This window comes from Sminthopsis crassicaudata, chromosome 3, assembly GCF_048593235.1.
Source record: "Sminthopsis crassicaudata isolate SCR6 chromosome 3, ASM4859323v1, whole genome shotgun sequence".
NCBI classification, from domain to species: domain Eukaryota; kingdom Metazoa; phylum Chordata; class Mammalia; order Dasyuromorphia; family Dasyuridae; genus Sminthopsis; species Sminthopsis crassicaudata.
This window is the reverse complement of record NC_133619.1, coordinates 531,635,325-531,658,253: the sequence shown is the minus strand read 5'-3', so window position 1 is coordinate 531,658,253 and position 22,929 is coordinate 531,635,325. Positions and strand designations below refer to the sequence as shown.

Sequence of the window (22,929 nt, the reverse complement as noted above, 5' to 3'; positions counted from 1 at the left end):
TTCCAGAGTCTCAGATTTGAATCATTCTCATCCTCTATCATTGCACTTACACATGTGCTGCTTGAGAAAATTATGAAATGTTGAATGTTGTTGAATGAGTCTACTACAATACTATGTTACACAACATAATTGTGATTTTACTACTACAAGGCAATGCTTTTATAACTCCCTGACTCATAACCATAACAGCTTTTCCAAACATTTTCATCCTGCATCAAACTTCCTGGGGTTCCCACTTTTACCATCTTTTCAGCTGAGAACTTAGCCTAATTTTTACTGAAAAAATTAAACAATTTCTTGGGTCCTCCCTTTTCCCCTTTCTTTTTTTTTTCTCGTATCACTTGGATGCTTTAGGCATAATCTCCTCCTGTCTCTCTTCACAAGATGAGATAGCCCTTCTCTTCAGTGAGGCAAAGCCTTCTTCATGATCAAGTGATCCCATTCCATCAGAACTGTCCCTTCAGCACCCCCATTCTTTCACCTATTTTCAGTCTTTCCGTGTTTGCTAGCTGCTTCCCCACTCTTTATAAACTAGCATATGGTCTCCTCCAGCTTCAAAAATCCCTCACTTGATCCATTTATCCTTACTGTTATCATCCTATGTCTCTCCTTGCTTCTGTTTCTCTGCTGAATTCCTTACAATTTGATCCACTTGTAATGTTACTATTGATATAAAACTTTGCCCCTTGGCTCCTAAGGAGATGGGTTCAAGTCTGCAAATTCTTTTGAGATACCTCATGACACCAGTCTGGGACCCCAAACTTTTGGGGTCCCCCTTCCCAATCTCAACAATTTTACTTCATAAAATCTCTCACTTATCTCCCTTCTTTACTGTGATATTGCCACTACCTGGTGTAGGCCCTCATTTTGCCTGGTCATCATAAAATAGCCTGCTGCTTAATCTCTGGGCTGCAAGTTTTTTCCTCCCAAGTCCATCTTCCATTCAACTATCCAAGTGATCTTCCTAAAACCCAGGTCCTTTCCTGATCAAACTCTATGATTCTATGGCATATATGTGGTATGAAGAGAATAATTAGGTCATTCCCTAGCTCAATAAACCTCAGTGGTTTCATATAATCTCCAGGATCAAATATAAATTCCTCTATTTAGTATTCAATTCCTTTCAATTCTGCCCCCACCCCCACCCCATAAACACACAGTTTTAGTCTTCTTAAACCTTATTCTCTACCATATACTCTGTGTTCCAGTAATACTGCTTTGCCATTCCTCGAAAAAAATTCTCCATCTACTAACTTCAGGCATTTTTGATACTTGTCTCTTAGATCCAGAGTCCCCTTCTTCCTCATCTTTACCTTCAAATCTCGTAAAATCCTTCTTTCTACAAGAAGCCTTTCCTAATGCCCCTCAATGCTAGTTCCTTCCTTTAAAGGTCACAAAGTGGTACTTGTGCTACCAGATATAATTGGCTTAAGTTATGACTCATTTCCTGGATGGTGGTGTAAATGCAAAGCTTTTTAAACTGCAGTTTGTGACTCCATATGGAGTCTCATAACTGACTGTAGGAGTGGTGACATTATGACTTATTATTAGTAAATGTTTGATTTATCTACACACACACACACACACACACACACATACACACACACACATATATATATCACATATACATATAAACATTTCTTAGGGAAAAAAGGAGTCATGAGTAGAAAAAAGTTTCCCAGCATACAGCATTGCCTGCTCACCCCAGGACCCCCCCCACATATTTCTCCCTACAGTATAAAAACTCTTATGTGCCTCTTTTACATGAAAGTTTTCCCCATTCTTCCTTTCCCTTCTCCCTTCTGGTCCATTTCTCTTTCTTACCCTTTCATTCTTATTTTTGAAGTCATTTTAACACATGCCTGTCCTTTGTCTAAGTAGATTCTTTCTAACTGCCCTAATAATGAAAAAGTTCCTTAGGATTTACATGTATCATCTTCCCATATAGGAATATAAACAGTTTAATCTTATTAAGTCCCATATAAATTCTCTTTCAAGTTTATCTCTTTATACTCCTCTTATGTTCTATATCTGAAAGTCAAATTTCTATGAAACTCTGGTCTTTTCATCAGGAATGCTTGAAGTCCTCTCTTATTACATATCTTTTCTTTCCCCTTAAGGATTATGCTCAGTTTTGCTGAGTAAATTATTCTTGATTGTAATCCTAGCTCCTTTGCCTTCCAGTATATTAGATTCCAAATCCTTTTTTCTTATGTATTGCCTTCCAAGGTAGTGTGATCCACGGAGTTCTGGTCATTACCCTCCTGATCTGCACTGCACTGTGGTCCTGTCTCTCAACCACAAACATAATGATTCCCCTCTACTCTGGAATGGTTAATCAGCACTGGATGACAGAGCTGCCAAATGGTGTCTGGGTCCTTGGGAATATCTCTCTGTGCAAAAACTTAATCCCCTTAGTACTTTTGGTACCACCCACCGCTGATGCTTCTACTTACTGCAGGTACTGCTAGAACCAGCTCCCTGTCTAGTCTAGTTTTCAGGCAACCTCTCTTTTGGTCCTACTAACTGTCCTGGGATGCAAAAATGAGAAACTATGATTTTTTTTCTATCACACTCAGAATTTGATTTGAGGCATTTTTAAAAAAAGTTTAGAGGTTTGGGTTGGGATTGCTCAGTAGAAATGCCCAATTTCCTTTTGAACATATTCTAATGTGAACCTCCCAATTACTCTATGATGCAGGAAGAGCAGATATTATTCTTATTTTGCAAATAAAGAAACAAGCTCAGAGAAATTAAGTATCATGAATTTTGTAAGTGGCAAAGCTGGAACTATAAAATAAATTTTGACTCCTGGGCCAGTGATCTTCAAATTGGATGCCAGTGACATAAAGGAAGTTAAATCCGGGTCATAGAAAAGTTTGTTCTGAGTGAATGTCTAAAGTGGGTTGGTTTCTTTTTGTTTTGGGGGATAAACCTGTATTTTTCTTTCTATCCCTGCCACCTAGCACAATACCTTACCAATAATAGGTATTTAGTAAATATTTGTTGAACAAAAATGGAAAGTACTTTGGCAAGCATAAAAAAAATTGCTGTGTAGAAGGTATTATTATTCACAGACTCTCTGTATATATCCCCGTTTCTTTCTCTTGTAACCAGCATCCTCACGCCATTGTGACTGCAAGCTCTAGGGTACTAGTGTTCCTCCTCACCCTGGTTCTATGATCCTGATCCCTGTTTAGGCAATGAAAAAGAATCTTGCACCCAGTAGCAGCAGTGTTCTCTACAATCCGAGGGCTCCGGGAGTCACTGACACTGATTCAATTGCCTCCAAATCCTACACTAGCATACTGGGGCAAGGCTCCTCTGCTAGTCTGGGGGACATGGCCTGCTGCTGGCTCATGGAGTTCACTTGCTCTGGACTGTGCTCCACTCTCACCGCAGTGACACTTTTCTTGTCAACCTTCCAAATTGTCTTGGGCTGGAAAAATGTTTCACCCCATCCTTTTGTTGGTTCTAGAATTTGTTTTGAGGTCTCATTTTAAAATTATTTGGAATTTGTGAACTTCAGGCAAGTTCCATCATCTTGGCTCTGTCCTGTGTGGTGGATATGTATTTCTCTTCTCTAGGTTTCGGGTTCCCAATCTTTTTCTCTCAGTGAAATTATTCAGGGAGGGAGAAAGGTTTCAAAACTTATTTAAACCATTCCCCTCTCTTATGAATGGGGAAAAAATTAGTCCATCAGGCTGTTATGCCTTGCCAAGGATCACAAGTCATTAGAGGCTGTTAGTCCAGCTCTCTAGCTCCAAATTCACTGTTTTGTTGGTTCTTTTTCTTCACTGCATTGGAAATGGAGAGCAAAGTTCAAATTCAAAATAGTTCAGAAATTATGAGTTGGAAATAGGTTAAATATGAAAAGTGAAAGACTCAAAAAATATCAGGGAAATTAGAAGAGGGAATTGAGAGAATTAGGATAAGTGGTCAATTGTGGGAATTGAAAGGCTATCTTAATTGTTTGAACCCAGCTCTGCTTGGCTAGGAGATTGGACCAGCATGGCTAGGAAATTGGACCACCTCTATCTGCTACTTAGAGACCCTTCACCAAGAATTTGAGCTATGCTGACCAGAAACTTGGACAGATCCAAAGATTGACGCAATTCTCACAATTGGACATCTCAAGCAATTGGTTCCATGTGCTTTTGATTACAGACAGCTGTGGTGAATGTCATTTTCTGAATTTAGGAAATTGCACCTATTCACTCTCCTCCTCCAATTTAGAAAGTTTAATCCTTTATCCAATTAGAAATCAGATTACCTAATGTTGCATTTTCCTTTTAATTAATTGACCTTATTTGATTGCTTTTGATGTAGAGGTCCAGTCTATTGTTTGTTGGACAACTGGAATGCATTACTTAATGAGTCAATATGCTCAAAAGCTGTTCAAAAGAAAAACTTGTGTTTTCCTCAGTCACTTTGTGTTTCACCTGGCACAAACAAGAGAAAAGGGAAAGGGGCCATTTACCTTTTGATTTTACTGGCTTTAGATGACAAGACCTCCAAGTGAATATCTTTTTAGAAGATGAACAGTAGGACTGAAGCAGACATCAGAGGACGGATTTGGAAATTAGACTGCAGGTTTATTCATAAAAAGGTGGTAGTTGAGAGAAATCATTCATTCATTCCACATGTATTTATATATATATATATATATATATATATATATATAAAAATCCATTGAGAGCTGGTGCTGAGGCAGCATAGGGATAAAAAGACAAGAGCTAAAGAACCTAGTTTTTAATTTTTTAGAGAAAAAAGAAAGACAAATTAGAGTTATTTGTATTTAGGTATAATAGAAATACTGTATTTGGATGAGCTGGCTGTCATATTGGTAAAAGTATAGGGAATTTGTGCAGGCTGTTTTCATATCCATAACCAGTAGTTCAAGAGGAAGAGTTAAGCTTCTGAGTTTCTTACTTGTGGTAACTCACCTGTTCCTTCCCTTATAGCCTCATCACCTCTCAAATGAGGTAGCATTCAGCATTCCAAAGTTTTAGTAGGGCAATTAATTAGGAAGCATTTGTAATTTGTTTTCATGGTAAGGAATTAGGATGGAAAAAAATGGAAGAAATAAATATCTTTTTCTTTTCATATGACTTCCATTTTCTATGGAGGAACAACTTAAGTGATATAAGGGGAATAATACATAAAGACAGTTTAAAAAGGTACCAAGACATAGTACTGTACATTATATAAACAGGGGATCAACTCGTGCAGATAAATTACTGTTCTCAAAAACATCTTTTTGAATTGTAGTTCTAGAAGAACTGCTGATCATTAAAGGTCAGAAGTCAGGCATGAAGAGTAATCAACCCCAAGTATAAAAGGAATGATTAAATATTTACCTTTGGTCAGGCTTCATCATTCCAATGAATACATTCTAAAAGTGAAATAAATAACTGGAAATAAGTTCAATAGAGGGGGGGAAAAAAGCAGGAATGAGGTAATAATAGGGCTATCTCTTCTGAAATCCAGTATTGCAAAGATTCACAGTTTGACTTTATATTCTTACAAAAACTAAGTAGGTAAAGAAGAGATAAAAGAAAGATTTTAGGGAAAAGCAGTAAAAAGAAAGGAAACAAGCATTTATTAAGTAAGCACTTTACAAATATTTTATTTGATCCTCATAACACTTCTGGGAGATATATGTTGTTGTTATTTTCATTAGTGTTAGATTCAGTTTGACCCCAGAGGGGAAATCTGGAGCAATAAATGAAAGTGGAAAAGAGGCAAATGTTGGCTTGATGAGAAGAAAAAACTTCCTGATGATTACAACTACCCCTAAATGGAATGAACTGTCTTAGCCCCCTCTTGAGATCTTCAAGCTGGATGACCACTTAACCGGTATGTCATACTGAGGATTGTATTTCATGTATGAGTTGGATTAGATGGTGCTTATACTCTCCACTCCAACTCCAAAATTCTGCGATTCTCATAAGTGGTAGGAACAGAAGCATTTGTTCTCAATTTTTTCTATGCTTAAGGAGACAATTCTAAAGATTGATTACCATCTCAAAATCCACGTCCCAAGCACAATAATCCCATTTACTTCAATTGGGCACCCTACTCGAAATAACAGAACCATATTCCGTCAGTATAAGTAAATTTATTTCTATGGCAGAAATGGTTGTCTCAACAATAGAAAAATAACACTATTTGCAGAGTCAGGAAGTACAAACATACCTAGACACATATAACCTATGTATGTGTAATCTATGGCATATGTTCTAGTTCTACACATCAGCAAGCCACTCTGGATTTCACAAGGAGCAAATACACAGCCAGTCAAGTTCTCTCAATGTGTGAGATGAATTAAGTGCTAGGCTTCAGTTGTACAAAACAGAAAATACAAAAGATCTAGTTGAAAGATGTTTCCATTTTCTCTTCTCCTCCCTATTTTTTTTTTCTAAAGTGAATGTAGTGCTCATGAAAGGTGCTAAATTGATCAATGGAAGACTTCAATTCCCAGAACCAGCCCAGGAAGCAATAGCTCTACACCCTAACCCACCAACAGTAGTTGGAGCAGGGGTTGTGACCTGAGCATGGAGGAAGCACCTCCAGTATTAAGGAGAGGATTTTCTCCAATTTAAATAAATCCTAAGTTTCTGTGATTAGTGCCAATAGAGTTGATGAAACAAATATTATTCCTTGGAGTGGGGCATAAGGAAGAAATCCATTTTGTCTTAAAATGTATGCCCCTCCCCACAACTCCATTTTTTAAAAGCCTAAAAATTGCCACAGGATTTAAACTCATGTACAACTGCAAAAATTTCTATCATGCTCACCCATTTACTTGTTCAAGTTTTTAGTTAACATAGAGAAGATAGTTTTTTGTAGGACTCAAGAAAAGGGATTAATTCTGCAGCTGTGTCTACATAGGTTTGATACTGACAAAAATATCCAGTCATCAGGATAAATTGAACAGTCTTCAAATGTGATTTATTTTAGGTAAATCCCTAACAATTCCTGAACTGCTGAATCTTAAATGGCTGTTTATAAACTGAAGTGTGTGTGAGGGAAAAAGGATTATTATCATTCAATACACTATAAGATAACTACACATTTCTACATATTTAGTATTTAATGTTTTGGTCATTTAAATAACCAATGTGAATTTATTTCACCTGTCTGTAGTTTTAGGAGCAAAGTTAATAGAATATTGAAATTATACAATTAGCCTAAACATGAAGGTGCTTATGTATCCTGGACACGTATCACACAACATTCTATATAACATTACTGAATGGAAGAGAATAGCACATTCATTTTTCCTATAGTGAAAAAGCTATATCACATAAAATATGTACTACTTAGTCACAATGAGTTATTGCCTACCTTTTTTTTTTAAATTTTAAGTACACTGACAGAAAAACAGCTAAAAAAAAAAAAAGCAACTATCTTGTTGCTACTTGATTTAGAGAAATCCTACCTATGACTTATAAACCTTTACATGAAGCTATTCATTATTTATGGAAATTTAGAAAATTCATTTCAAGTGTCCCTCCCTCTGAATACGAAGCCGTTCTTTTTCTATCTGTAAGCGTTCCTTTTCAATCTGAAGCTTCTCAGATTCAAACTTTAAAAACTGCAACCTATCTTTTTCCAGTTGCAAGCGTTCTTTCTCAAGTTTCAATTTCTCAGTCTCTAAATCCAGAGGCTGCAGAATGTTTTTTTCTGCTTGGCCAAGATCATTTTCCAAAGCAGGTTTCTCCAAATGGACAACCTGTAACCTCAATTTTTCTCTTTCGATCTGCAGACGCTCTTTCTCTACTTGGAGTCTTTCATGCTCCATGTCTAAATGCCATAACCGTTCCTTCTCGATTTGTAGACGTTCTTTTTCTATCTGTAACCTTTCTGCCTCAATATCTAGCCGTTGCTTTTCTATCTCAAGCTTCTGTTTCTCCAAGGTTATAAGTAAATAGGAATCATCATAGGTAGTTTGAGGCTGTATTGAAGAAAGAGTACCAAATTCTTTGATGTGGGGGAAATCATCAAGCTCGTTTTCCCTCTTAGAATCTGGTACCACGGAAGATAACATTGCTTCCTCCTCCTCCTCCATTTCAAACTGCAAGAAAAAAAAAAAGAGGACTTTTTAAGTATTTATTTGCAACTTCAGTAAAAGCACTTTAATTCCCAATACTGTTTAAAATCTGGATTGCTTTGCCACACAAAATAAAAATGCATGCTAAAATTTCCTAGATGTCAAAGCATACACACCCATCTCACTTTTTAAAAAGCTGTATGAAAATCTCAAGACTACCATAGGAAACATGTTTCTGTGCATATATAAAGGTATATGTGCATGTGTGCATTACATATATATACACACATACAAATGCAAATATATACATACATACACATATATTCTTCTCAAGTACTCAAGGACTACACATTAGCACTGCACACAAAACCAAGCTAGCCACTTACTTCAAAATGCTGTGGACCCTTCATTTCTTCTTCCTCTTCTTCCTCTTTGACTTCTGTTAAGGAGCCACTTGCTTCCTTGAAATCAGCTGTATTTTGCCAATCCAAATTTGACTCATTTGGAAATAAAATCTTTTCATCCAGCTCTTCAGTGATAGAGTCATTGAAATCTGGTGATGAAATGGGGTAGCCAGAGCCCACCAGCTTTATGTTCGCCTTCAACCATTTCCTCTTCATAAGTGCTCGCCAGTCAAGATATCGCCTTTTCACCTCAGTCCCAGTTCTTTGTTCTCCTTCCCCCACAGCATTCACACACTCAGCAATCTCTTCCCAAGCCTTCCGTTTCATCTCATTAATTGTTGTATTGAGCTGCTTGGAAAATATGATATCTTTCCGCTTACTAATTTCTTTCAAAAGAGTCTGAGTTTCTTGAACACTAAAATTGCTTTTCCTTTTTCTTTTCAACTGCTTCATTTTTCCAACTTGAATACAATTTTTACTGTCAGTGTAAAAGTATTGAATGATGCCTAGAAATTTCAGGGACCAAAGACAATCCCTAGTTGGCACTTTGTTTTAAAATTACAGTTCTCTACTCAGCTAGAAGTATAGGTTGGATCCTAAAGGGAAAAAGAATAAAAAGAAAAAAAAAAAATCAATCAAAAAACCCAAATCAATTTCCAATGCATGTGGTGCATACTTCACCTAATAAACTTTGTTCAAAAACAAAGAATCATTATGCCAAACTGGCCACTGAGAAGAGAAAGAAACAAAACAAAATTTTTAACACTTCAATTTACAGTGTAATTATAGGGGTAATATTGGAGGTTTCAATGGGAGGAGTTACTAGCAGTGAGTAGCCATGGCCTTGGAATTAGGAAGGTCTGCTATGTACTACTGACTTTGTGACCCAGGATTATTCATTTAACTTCGCAGTGACCCAGATAACTCCTTAGATTTTAACTTGTAGATCTGGCAGAATAGATCTGCAATATGCAAGAAAATTTCCTCACCAGAAGTTCCCTTTATTAATAAAAGCACAAGTCTAATCCTTCCTCCATTCTTACCCTGCCCTCAGGCCCCATCAGAAAAAAAAAAAAAAAAAAAAAAAAAAAAAAAAAAAAAAACCTGAAATGAATGAATTCTGAACAACTATCACTGTACTTAGGCTGAAATGATACTATAACCTCAAAGACCTCTTAATACTATGGTGTTTAAAGTAAGTTTTCAGAAAAGAAATGAACAAAAAACAGTAAGAAAAATCTTAAACCACCAAAGGAAACTAATCATAACAGTACACATTTAGTTACACTGTGGTTTCTTATTTATTGAGCACTTTTCTCACAGTAGTCTTATAATGATGATAGTACAAGTATTTTCATTCTCATTTTTACAAATTATTAAAACACCGAATCCCTAACTCCCTTATGATCACATGGTTAAATAAATAGTAAAGCTATATCTTAAATCCAGATTTTCTGATTCCAATTCCAGACCTCTTTCTAAGAAGTTAGTCTTAGAACAATGGGCTATTTGCCTAAAAATCAATAGTTGTTTTTAGTTTCCTGAGGTTGTAACTTGCTCATGGTCAAACTGCAAGTATGTGTCAGAAGTACACTCTAGTCAAATTCCAACATTGAATCTATATCTACTAAGTCACATTGCATTCATGACTCACTAAGTTTTTAAAACCAACATAAAACATTTGATGAGTATAAAAAATAAATATTATCAGTTATAAAGGAGATTCCTCACCTTTTGATCAAATGCTCACTCCTACATTAAAGATCAGTAATTCCATCTGAATTCCTATCCCCTTTTCTTCCCACCAAAATATATTCATATATCTATAATCTACCTAGATAGATACACACATTATATCTGCATATATTTGCATATATACATGTGCATATTTCATATGTGAATGTAAAAAGATATAAACATACATATATCTCATAAATATATAATATAAAAATGCACAAACATACATATATCTCATATATACTGTAACATACTGTTAGGGTTTTTACTCTCCCCTAACTAATGCTAACCGGTCCTTATTCCTAGGCCTATCAAAGAAAAACTGGCAAATATATCAATAATATCAATCTCACCTCTGTTTTGAGGTCCTCAGAATCCTCTGGCTACTATCTCACATGGAAGTAGTTTGAAGCACAACAGAGCACCCGGGAGTATAAATGAACAAGCTTAGATTTTATTCTCGTAAATCACATCTACTCTATGACCTCCTGCACATACCTTAGTAGCGACTTCCAAGTCCAGTCTCCAGGTGAGAGGGGGAAAAGAGGGAAGAGACGCTCTTCCTGTCCAGAGCTTAAATAGGGTCAATGAGGTCAGACACAAGCCAATGGAGACTTCATTGCCAGATCTAGGTTCCCACCATGGGTGGAGGTCCCACCCACAAAGGAAGTCCCTAAGTTCTCAACTCTCAAGCACATCTGGGGATACAGACCATTGGTCCACTTACATCTCAATTGTGCTTGCCTGACCTTTCTTTGGACCCTTACAAGACACATACACACACACACACACACACACACACACACACACACACACACACACACACACACATATAGTTGTATATGTTGTGTGTATATTCAATAATTTTTGATGTCTAAAGTTTTCTAAAAATTTGATTTTCTGACTTCCTTCTTTTTCCTCTTTGTAAGGTCCCTAACACATTCACACAAAGTTCTATAGAACATATAATTGTACTTTATCTTCATGAATCATAAAGTGACTTGCAACTGCTTTTGTTTTGAAAATTTCACAAAAGCCTTAAATCTAAAAACAGAGCCAGGGATCAGCAATATAGGAAAACAAATGAGGTTAAAAACAGTGCTTTTAAAATTCATTTCATAATGTAATATGGGACAAAAATCCTTAATATAAACTCTTAACAATGGGTAGATTCTTTTTTAAGTATATCATGAAAGGATGAAAGAAAGGTTTTCCTCAAGTTTCTAAGGCAATTCATTGTTCTAATGGAGGAAAAAGGTAAATAGTAAGAGGTCATATTCATGACTACTGGTTTTACTTTTATCCTGTACAGTTTACAGAATAAAAACAAAGTTAGAGCTCTTAAACTACGTACTGTCTTTTGCATCCAGGATATATGGAGTAAGCAAGAATGAAAGTTAGGTGGCACAATCAATACAGTTTCATGCCTGGAGTAATAAAAACTCATTTTCCTAAGTTCAAATCTGGTCTCAAATCTGGATGCTTAGTAGCTGTATGATCCTGTTTGCTGCAATTTCTTCATTTGTAAAATTAAGCTGGAGAAGGAAAAGATAAACAGCTCTGATATTTTTGCTATGCCAGAAAATCATAGTAAGCTCTACTTTATTTAAACTAAGTCTACAGATCCTCTTTGTAGTGGCCCAAAACTGGAAACCAAGTGGATGCCCATCAATTGGAGAATGGCTGAATAAATTGTGGTATATGAATGTTATGGAATATTATTGTTCTGTAAGAAATGACCAGCAGGATGAACAGAGAGAGGCCTGGAGAGACTTACATGAACTGATGTATACATATATTATATTTAACATATACTTTAACATATGTAACATGTATTGGTCAACCTGCCACCTTGGGAGAGGGGGTGGGGGGAAGGAGGGGAAAAATTGGAAAAAAAGGTTTTGCAATTATCAATGCTGAAAAATTACCCATGCATATCTTGTAAATAAAAAGCTATATACTAATTTAAAAAAAAAAAGAAAGAAAAAGAAAAAACAAAAACAAAAACTAAGTCTACAGGGAAAACATTCAAGAAAATCTGTCTCAAAGTTGAAAAAATTTCCCTAATGGTCTAGAGTACAATGTGTACAGAGTATACATGTGTATATACACACATGTATGAGTATCTATTATGTATGTGCATGTACATACATATTTATATATTGTTCTTCTAAGAGTTACAGAATCCACAGCTATTATAAAGTTAAGGAACAAAAGAATTTAATAGAATATTTTTCTAGTTCAATGTTACAGTGGTTATATTTCATATAATAATAATAATTACTAAGGGTTTAATTGTTTGATTGGGGGAACATTATTTAAATGATATGAATTTTTGATTAAAGAAAGAAGTCAACAATTTCTCATTTATGCTTGTACACAGATGTAAATTTGGGACAATGAGACAATTATATTTTTGCAAAACTAGTGCCGTTTTGGAAAAGGTTTATTAAAAGGATTATAAAAAGGGTAAGATTTTGATTAAAATAATCTAGATGTTAGGTTCTTACTAGATGTTAAGTCCGCACTTAACAACAAAAAAAAAGGTTCAAACTTCACCTTTGCTACTTAATGCCAGTATGACCTTAAGTAATTTAAACTCTGTTTCTCATTTTGCATTTTATAAATGAAGGTTTACACTAGAACAGTGATCTCTAACCTGTAACTCCTCCCATATTGTACTGTTTAACAGAAGTAAAATATGAGCCCCCTTGAGGACAAAGATCATCTTATTCTTGTCTCTTTATAGCTCCAAAACTTAGTGTAGTGCCATATACTTGATGACATGTTTCATACACACATATGTAAATACATATTCTATAGACTAAGTATGTATTATTTTTCAACTGTATAAAGATATGATTACAATGCAAATTCATTTAAAAGCATTACTGAATTCATAATAGCTTTAAATAATTTTAATATTTTTAAAGAATCAGAATTGGGAGAACCCTCAGACCATTTAGTCCAAATCATCCCTGAACATGAATTCTCTTTACAGTAATCCTCCTTATTAAGCTGTTTGGATCTATTTAATAAATGTAACTGGTAGATATTTATTTTGGCTACCAGTACCAGGAAAAATATTCTGAATTCTGAGGCAGAATAATGAAAGCCAAGAAATTTTGGGAACTTCTGGCTTAGCCATGTAAAAAAATATGTATTTTTAAAAAGTTTAAAATATTTCTTAGGTAATAATTTTAAAGCATTTTTTTTTTACTATATTACTCTTTAGGTCAAAACTTTAGAGTCTAAATACCAAAACATTATTAAAGGATGTCATGATTTAAAATATAAGCAGATAACAATAAATGTAATCAAAGATTTGAACTATAGGTTTTTATAACTTTTGTGTTTTTTATAACATTCTATAATAAGTAACTATTGGACGGGCAGTTAAATGGTGAAGTGGATAGAGCACCAAGCCTGTATTCAAGAGGACTTGAGTTGAAATCCAACCTCAAACATTTAACACTTCTTAACTTCGTGATCCTGAGCCAGTCACTTAACCCCAATTGCAAAGAAGGAAGGAAGGGAAAGAAAGGAAGGGAGGGAAGGCAGAAAGGGAGGGAGGGAGGGAGGAAAGAAAAAGTAACTATTGGCTGTTATTATCAAAGTTTTCTGCTGTTATTTTAAAAATACTTTTCTTCCTAGAATGTTTGAGCTAAAGTAATAGGATGAAGATTAGAAACAAAAAATAAAATCTATAAAGTCTAAATCACTAGATAACACCCTAATTTTATAGATGAGGAGAAACTGAAATGTTAAGAGATTGTTTCACTTTTTATTTAAAATCATACTACTCAAACTAACAGCTTTCCAAAAGTATATTACAGAGCAATTATGAACCACCAGCCTCTGAGGAATGAGCAAGATGATTTAACAAACCCATCTATAATTTCTAGGACTATGAAATATAAAACAAAACAAAATTGCACTAACAACATTGTGAATTAGCCAGACATTTTAGGAATACCAAATTCTTCATTATTTGTGAAAGAAAAAAAATTAGTAAAAATAGATTATCATATAAAAAGCTTTAAGCAGCCTCCTTCCATTATGTTTGTTACTGCTAAATATATTACTGTTCATTCTATTGCCCCATGCCACCTAAAACAGATATGCCAAACTTGAAGTATTCAAAGTAGACTAGGAAAAATGAGTAAAGGGCTGGAATTAAAACCATGGATAAGAGGTGCCCCAGGCAATCAGGGGACTAACAGTAGTAGGGATAGCAGCAAACAAAACCCCAAATATGAGTTAGTACTATCTACTCTGGAAAGGTACAAGGATTCATCTTGAAGAATCTCAGTGTTAGATGTTAAGCAAAATTGTAAGGAATTAATAATTAGCGTTGAGGAAAATTTTCCTGATATTAAAAGTGGCCAAAGACTAGAAAACTGTTATCAAGGCAGGTTAAAATATTCTTTTCTGGAAGTTGTTTTTTTTTTTTTTTTTTTTTTTTTTTTTTTAATGTAGAAGACAGAATTAGAGACCACATTATGATGTGTTCATTGGGGAGTGGGATTTTTTTTGTTTGTTTTGTTTTGTTTTGTTTTGTTTTTTAATGTCAAGAGAGGATGAAAAGTGATGGCTGATGAGAACAGTAAAGATTGATACCTGGTGTTGAATGAGCCTGGCAGAGCAGTGTGATTATACCATTAGTAGCCTTTCTATTGCACAAGAAATATTTCTAATTTTATTTTAATAAACTTTCTATTACAAAAGAAGACATTAGATTCTTATTTTAGGACTTAAGAGTCATTTGCTGAGTGTTTTACTATGTCATTGTTCTAAGCACAGGAGACACAAATAGGAAATATATGTGATATAGAGATCCATACAGAATTCTTTCATGCATGCATATGTGCATCTTCAAGTATTTTTATATGTGGCTATGTATGTATAAAGATACAGAAGGTTTAAGTAGGTACAGTCTCAAGATAAGGGAATGGAAAATTCCTGGCTCCTTCAGCTCTTCCAAATAGTGAGTTCTGTTTTGTTTCTATTGTTGGTATTTCTATAATAGTATACTACTCCTAATAGTTCTCTTTGCCCTTGATTTCTTTCTCCTCTTTGTTGATGTCTGTCAGTAAGCAGACTATTCTAGTACTATGCCTTTCCAGTTTAGTATATATTAACAGACGTCAAATCCTTATAGAAAAAGAATAATATTCCACTATTACTAATTTCAAAGATTTTTGTAATGTTTTATTTTTATTTCCAGATTCTAACAATTTCCGTTGTTTTGTTGTTCTTATGTGGTTAATATTACTTTGAAAAATTCCCCTATTGTACTCTCTTTATTCTAAGCACTGATGTGGAATAACTATCTTCTGAACTGCAATGAGGCACTGCTGAAATGGAGGTCAGTAAGAACTACAGATTCAGAAAGGCAGAAAATGAACACTTTGGGAATAAAGATCTGATTTTACCCCCCCCCCAAAAAAGTATATAATATACTAATACTAATGCAGAAAATGAACATAAGAAAACTTCCCAAAATGAATTATCTTTTATGAAGTCTAAGAGATATTTAAGGTTAAAACCAAAATCAACTAAGTCAGGAAAGTATTTGACAAGCTTCTGTACCCTGATACCTATATTGACATTTACTATTACCAAAAGTATGGTGTCTACTTGTGGACATTTAATATATATATAATCTTTTTTTAAAATAGTTTTTATTTACCAGATATATGCATGGGTAATTTTACAACATTGATAATTGCCAAACCTTTTGTTTTCATTTTTCTCCTCCTTCCCCCCTCCCAGATGACAGGCTGACCAATACATGTTCAATGTGTTAAAGTATAAATTAAATACAATATATGTATACATGTCCAAACAGTTTATATATAGAATCTTAATCTTACTATGATAAACCAAAGCTGATAGGAGCTTAGCTAATCCAACATTTTATATAAAAACATCAAAATGAATAAAACAATTCTTACAATCCTCAAGATCTATCATAAAAAAGAAGCAATTTCAACATAAAAGTTATTCCTATATTATCCAATTTATGGAGTGGTTCTCAGTGACCCCATAATTATTACCTTTCTTACATTCTTCATGGCCACAAGAGACCCTGAAACAAAACTGTTTTGATAGTGTATTCCCCTCTATTTTATGGTAACTCTTGCCATGGGAGCTAAGTTCCTGTTTTAGTTCCTGAAAAGCAGAATCCAGAGTCTCTTATTTGTTTTTTATGATCCCTGATAGTGCACACCTCACAGCAGTCTGCTATATGTACAGAAATTACTAATAACTCTTTTGTGACAAAAAAATCGGAATCTCTTTTCAGCAGATTTCTTCCTTTGGAAGAAGAGGAAAAGACTTGTCCCTCCCTGCCAACTGCAGGTACCAGCAATGCCCCTCCATAAGTCAATTTAGTGGGGTAAAATTACAAAACCCACATTCTGTGTTAATTTTTTTTTTTTAATGGCTGTACATCTCTCCAAAGTACAAAGACAAAGAGATAGAAAAATAAAGTCAAAACCCTTCAATGAATGTGAGCACAGAAAACCTACTGCCAGATTTGTTCATTTGGAATTGGCATAGGAACTAAAACTAATTTAAGTGGAAGAAAATATATCAGAAAATACTGAGCCATTTGGCATTTCAAACTGGATGTCTTATAGGGAACTCAAATATAATGTTAAAAACAGAACTCTCAGTATCTTTTCCCAACAATCCACTCCTCTTCCAAACTTATTTCCATCAAGGTATCACTACACCTCTACTCACCTAAAATTACAATTTTGGAGTTCCTCTCAACTCCTCACTTTCCATCAATCCAAATATATAAACAATTGCCAAGGCTAGTCCATTTTATTACCCAACCTGCCTTACATAATCCCCTTCTTTCCACTCACAGTCATTACCCAAGCTCATATCTTCATTATCATTAATGACTTGAAACATTGAAATAGGCCTAATTGATCTCCCTGACTCAAGTGTCTCTCCTATCCAATGTATTTTCCATATTGTTGTAGTATATGGAATAATAAAGTACAGGTCTGACGACTTGTCATTCTCAAACTCAATAAACTTTATTCCTTAGCAGCCCTAGGGTAGAATATGAATATTTTGGTTTGGCCTTTTATAATCTGGCTCCAACATTATCTTTCCAGTTGAATTATACATGACTCCCTTTTTTTTTAATATGTTTTTTTCTCCTAGCCAAACTGACTTTCTTGCTGTTTCTTGCAAATATTATTTGGCTTCTAATCTCTGTTCCCTTGCACAGTCTGCCAACAAGCCATCAACAGACAAAAGAAAAATGAGATCCAAGGAAACCAGAAGGCAGAGATGAGTGAAGATCAAATTCCAGGTACAGGGAACAATCAGTGAAAATGCCAGGAATTGGAAGACTAAATATGTTGCGTAAATAACAACAAGAAAGCTAGTGTCAGTAGATTGTGGGCTGAGTAGGAAATATAAAATATATGAGTTTTGAAAAGATGGGCCAGAGCAGGTTAGTAATTTTCATAACTGAGTGAAGGGCAAACTGGGGTAGGCTGAGGTTTGCTGCTGACACCCAACAGCAGACTTACCTACAATAACAGAAATAGACAAACTGTGGAAGTGATAAGGGCCTGCAGCAAGATGGGGGCAGTGGCAGGGGAGAGAAGAGGGGGAATTCAAAAGAAGCAAAGGTAAAATGAACACTCTTACTGTTGGGTGGCTGAGAGATCTAAAGCAACTCCATTTTGTCTGCAATCTATCTTTTCTCTGTTATAATCCCCACACTGTCTTCACCCTTCCTTTCTGCTGAGACAGCAAATATCCAGAATGATTCTAACTATTAAAGAGAGAGCAAACCTGAAAAAGAACCTTTCCTGTTATTAGCCTCAGCAACAGGCCCTATCCAATACCCTTTACATCCCCAACTCCTACCCTGTAAAACCCCAGCAACAAGCTTAGTCCAATCAAGAAATGCCCCAATACTCTCCAGGCTAAAATGTAATCTATAGAAGCTCTGTTCTTTTGTTCTTTTGGTATGGGTGGGACTCCCACTTTGCCTCAATAAAGCCTGTTGCTTCTTAAATTTTTGGTTAGTTTGTTCTGGTCTCAACAATTTTATCCACACTATACTCCCCCATGCCAATAATGCAGTCCCTATTTACTATATCCCAGAATCTCTAATTTCCTTCAAAACTCAAGTATACTACATGAAGCTTTTTCTGATTCTTTATTAAGGCCCCACCCTCACCCATTCCCTTGAAATCCTTTGCATATGTTTGTGTCTTACATATACTTTTATATGTATTCTGTTTATATGTAATAAACTCCTTGAGGGCAGGGACTAATATTTTTCTCATGTTCCTAGCACCTAACCTGGCATCAACCTGACAATAAATGGATTATTGTTTGATAATACCAAAAAAATCAACATAGAGTATGTATAGTAACCAACACATGACTTAGTAGATAAATCTAGATTATTACCAGAAGCAAAATGTGGAATAATTGACCTATTTATATATAAAAATAAAAAAACAAAACAAAACAAAAAAAAACTAATAGGCACCAGAGACAAGATTTGAAGCCCAATCTTCTTGACTCTACATCCAGATACCCAATAAACCATTTTGCTGCTATCCCAGAAAATAAACATTACAAAATCCAGCAGATCTGATACAAACTGAGAATGAATAACCATTTTGAGCAAAATTACTGTACTGACAAAGTCTACTGATTATAATTACCTAAGCAGTATCTAAAACAATGAGACCAATAAATAGAAAATCAAATGAATAAGGTTAGTCTTTTCTTTAAGTAACAGAAAAGTATGACAGGACATCTGTTACACATCACAGTGAAGCTTCCTGTCCCTCCTTTCTTAGGGTTATAAAACATCTTATTGTTATCAAAACTGGTTTCTTAAAGTGTTTTTTTTTTTTTAATCACTTGAATGAATTCATGATTTCTCCTCAATGTAGGTATGTCCTCCAATGATACAGAGATCAGAACCTAATCCTTTACAATTCATCCTTGTCTTCCTATAAATCCTCCAAACAACTACCCAACTCTGGATACTTTTTTTTTTAACATTACATGGAGAACAGACCAGAACTGAGCTATCCACTTGTTATCCCTTGCTTAAGTTCATATCATTTATAGATATTAAACAGCTGACATATATAGCATTTGAAATTATATTGAAACTAACCTAACAATGTTATTGTAGTAAGAGTACTAGAAGAATTATCTCCATTTTACATATATTTAAATAAATCTGAAAAGATTAGATGTTTAGCTAGGAAGTGTCAGTGCTAGTTTTTCAACCTAGGCATCTTTTGACTTGAGAAAGTTCACTCATTCTGATTCATCACTTGTTCAATTTATACTAAATAGGAGTGTTTTAAGTAAAATAGTAAAATAAGCTATCTAACCAGAAAAGAGTGAAAATGTTTAGTCATGTTTATATGACACCATTACTGGGTTGGATACATAAAGAAAACATTTATTTACAAGCCAAAGAAGGAAATCTAGGGTACAGATAATACACCAGCAGCATACTGCACCTATATGGGAAATTCTTGTAGCAAATAGATGAGTCTGTCAACCAGCCATTAGCTTTAGTCTTATTCTTTTCAAACAAGGCTGACTATGAGAGGAAGTAAAGTCCTCATTGTTTGGATGAGTATACAGGGTGTCTAAATCTGTGATTCATCATTATAGGAATAAACTAACAATGTACATCTAAATTAAAAACTATTATGCAACTTTACTGTTAGAAAGTTATATGTGTCACACTGAAAGGCTAAAAGATCTGTTCCCCAGATCACAAAGCCAGTAAGTGCCAAAGGTAGGATTTGAACTCAGATCTTCCTAACCCCAAGGCTACTAATTTAAGGACTGATATGTCTCTCATTATCAAGGATGTTAATCCTAGGCTATAGGACAATCTTGATTTTTACATTTTGAGAAAGATTTTTGGTCATGTGGTGCACTAAAATAACTCAAATGGATCTGTGAACAATACTTCCAATAACTTAGATTTACAAGACATCCATACTTGTTCACCCTTTGAGTTTTTTGTCCATATTTTTCCATAAGTTTGCCATAGTGGGTTCACCCAATATGTTGGGAATCTGTTTGCTTGTGATATTTCCAGGATGACAGTAGAGCAAATAGGCTTTTCATTGGTGGACCCTCATCCTTATCACTTGTTCAATGTATATTTCTTCAAGAGGTGATACTTGCTTTGAGCAATTAATAGAATTTTTATTGGTAAAGATTGGAACGGAAAGCACAGGGTGGGGAAGAAGGATTTCAAGCTTATAGAATGGCAGGGGGGAAATATAGTATGATGTTAGAAAAGGAACATAGCTGCTTTAGTAAAATTTAGATGGAGGCAAAAGAGTGACAGTTGAAACTGGTTTGTAGCCAGGCTGTGGAAGACCTGCATAATAATAATTTCATTTTAAAAAAATACTTAGACTAGTCAGTTGCCCAAGACTAAGTTCCATAAATGTTCACATTTCTTAAAATTCAAATATTTTATCTCATTCTGCCAGCAATGAGTTCAAAGTACTAAAAATTCAAAAACCTCAGTTCACATAAATTATCAGAATTTTCAACAGAAATGTAAACATAACACCTGAATAATTTACTAAGAGTTGTTCAAATCTGTGGAGTTGATATATATATGTGTGTGTGTGTGTATGTATATATACATATATATGTGTGTATATATACATATATATACTGCATGTCTTCTTGTTCTTTGTACTCAAAGTTAAACAGTGATAGAATTGCTGCTAAGTATGACAATACTTTTCTAAAATTTTTTAAATTTTTAATTTAAAATTTAAAATTTAAAATTTTGTTTTCTGATTTGCAAAGTACTTACCATTTATTTGCAGAACCCGATGACATCTCAGCCTCCTCAAAGTTTTGGCCCAGAACCTTTGAAGAAAATTATCTAAGCTGCTCCCTCATGTACCATTGGAAGCTTGGCTACGACCATTGTGTGAAATTCTGCTTCGGTACACTTATCCTGCCATTTGTTTGAAAACCAAGAAACTACCCTGAAATGTCTTCAAAGTTACAAATGACAGCAAAGCATGATTTACCATTGTCCCTTACAGAAACATTCCCTAGCAAGGTGACTTCGTTTTTTCTGAAGGGTCAATAGCAAAGCCCTGGAGCCTTCCCCTTGGGGAAGTTTTCGGAGGTACAATGACTCGGAGAGAATTCGATGCTTTGGAGAAACGGCAGGAAATTCTGGCTGGTAACATTTCTTCAAAAGATTTCTAAAAGGCATGGGTTAAGCTACAGCTACAAGAAAATAACTACAAATGTTAAATCCAGGAGAAAAAAAAGTAAACACTAGGAAGTAAATTTTGCTCACTCCCGTATTCTCACATAAGGTTAATTCCGGTGGGGGAAATTGATACAATTTGTGTTTACTGAAACGAAGTCAGGGAGATGGTCTGGAAAAGGGAGAAGTCGGGGGGTTAGGGCAGTAGGTTTTCTCAGCAGAATTTCTAACTGGAAACAATTTAATCCCTGGCTAGGCTGCTGGCTGGGATGAATTCCATTGGACGGCGGTGAAGCAGGAGAGAAGACATTTCCGTCCAGTTTTGGTTTTAGGTTTTTTTTTTTTTTTTTCCTTCTTTTCTTTTCTTTTTTTTTGGGGGGGAGGGGGCTTTTTTCTTTTTCTTTTTTTTTGGGGGGGTTGTAAAGGATTGATTACAAGGCCAAGGGAAAGAGCAATCCGGTGTAAGAGGGGAACCCGGTGTAAGAGGGGAAAGCTGACATTGGATAGTAAAGCACAAAATCGGGCTTAAAGAGGGAAGAAATCTTGCAGGTCACTCTTAGAGATGAGGACAGTGATTTGCCCGGACACCGCCAGGGGCAGAGATTTAATACACATCTTCTGCCAACCACTTTCCGCTAGTGACCCGCAGTTATTAAGCGTAGGAAGGAATTGTCTGGTTTTCCAGGCAGCTAGGATTTCCTCCCATCCCCCTTCCGAGTCCGCCCCTCCTCCACGCCCCTCCCCCACCTCCTGGCCTTTTTTCTCCGCTGGGAGGAGATGAATGGGGCTCCGAGGGTTTCACTGGCGCTTTGCACCGTCTCTTACACAGCCTCAGGGCCGGCCGGCGGAGGGGTTAGGAATAGGATCGCGGCCGAGCCAGGGCGGAGGACCTCGGTTCTTCCTCCCAGAGAGATTATTAAGACTCCAGGAGACTGAGGTCCCCCCCCCCCTCTCCTTTCTCTCTGCAGCGAGGTTACCCTCCATTTGGAGAGGAGGAGCTCCGGCCATGCACAGGGCATGGAGCACGGGTTCGGGTTGGGGCTGCCGCCTCACCTGCTATGCAAAGCCGCGCCCCTCCCTGGCCTCCACCTCCGCGGAAAAAATTTCCCCCTAGCGGGAAACACTCACCTGCGGCCCCACCTGCACCTCCGGAACTTCTCCACCAAGAAAATAAATAAATTATGCCACCTCTTTCCTCTCCTACACAGCCGCCTTCTGCCCGCCCCCTCTACCTTTCCAGTATCTCTATAGGTGAAGATCGCTGCCACTCAGGCGATGTCGTTAAGCCATTGGTTCACAAAGATCTGTCATTCTGGCTGATCTGCCCGCCCCAAGGTTAGCGTCACAATGGGAATCGAACTCACAAACTGGTCCCCGGGTTCCTTCTCTGGAATGCTGCAGCACCAGAATTCGTTATTGCCACTTCTGCGCTCTCTCTTTGGTGCACGCCGCTGTCC

General features: G+C 35.9%; 1 protein-coding gene across 3 annotated transcripts; it reads right to left on the bottom strand.

The window, feature by feature from the left end:
• Positions 1-6,106: 6,106 nt before the first annotated feature.
• Positions 6,107-22,714, bottom strand: MSANTD4 (Myb/SANT DNA binding domain containing 4 with coiled-coils). Of its 3 annotated transcripts, none has more exons than XM_074304364.1 (4): positions 22,601-22,684; positions 21,062-21,208; positions 8,443-9,056; positions 6,107-8,080 (listed from the first exon to the last, which is right to left on the bottom strand). In XM_074304364.1, the coding sequence occupies exons 3-4, from the start codon at positions 8,911-8,913 to the stop codon at positions 7,502-7,504; spliced, it is 1,050 nt and encodes a 349-aa protein (XP_074160465.1). In that variant the 5' UTR covers positions 8,914-9,056; positions 21,062-21,208; positions 22,601-22,684; the 3' UTR covers positions 6,107-7,501. The 3 variants fall into 3 exon arrangements, with proteins under 3 accessions (XP_074160465.1, XP_074160466.1, XP_074160464.1); XM_074304365.1 differs by having other exon boundaries at positions 21,062-21,117; positions 22,601-22,615; XM_074304363.1 differs by lacking the exon at positions 21,062-21,208 and having other exon boundaries at positions 22,601-22,714.
• Between the last annotated feature and the right edge of the window lie 215 nt (positions 22,715-22,929).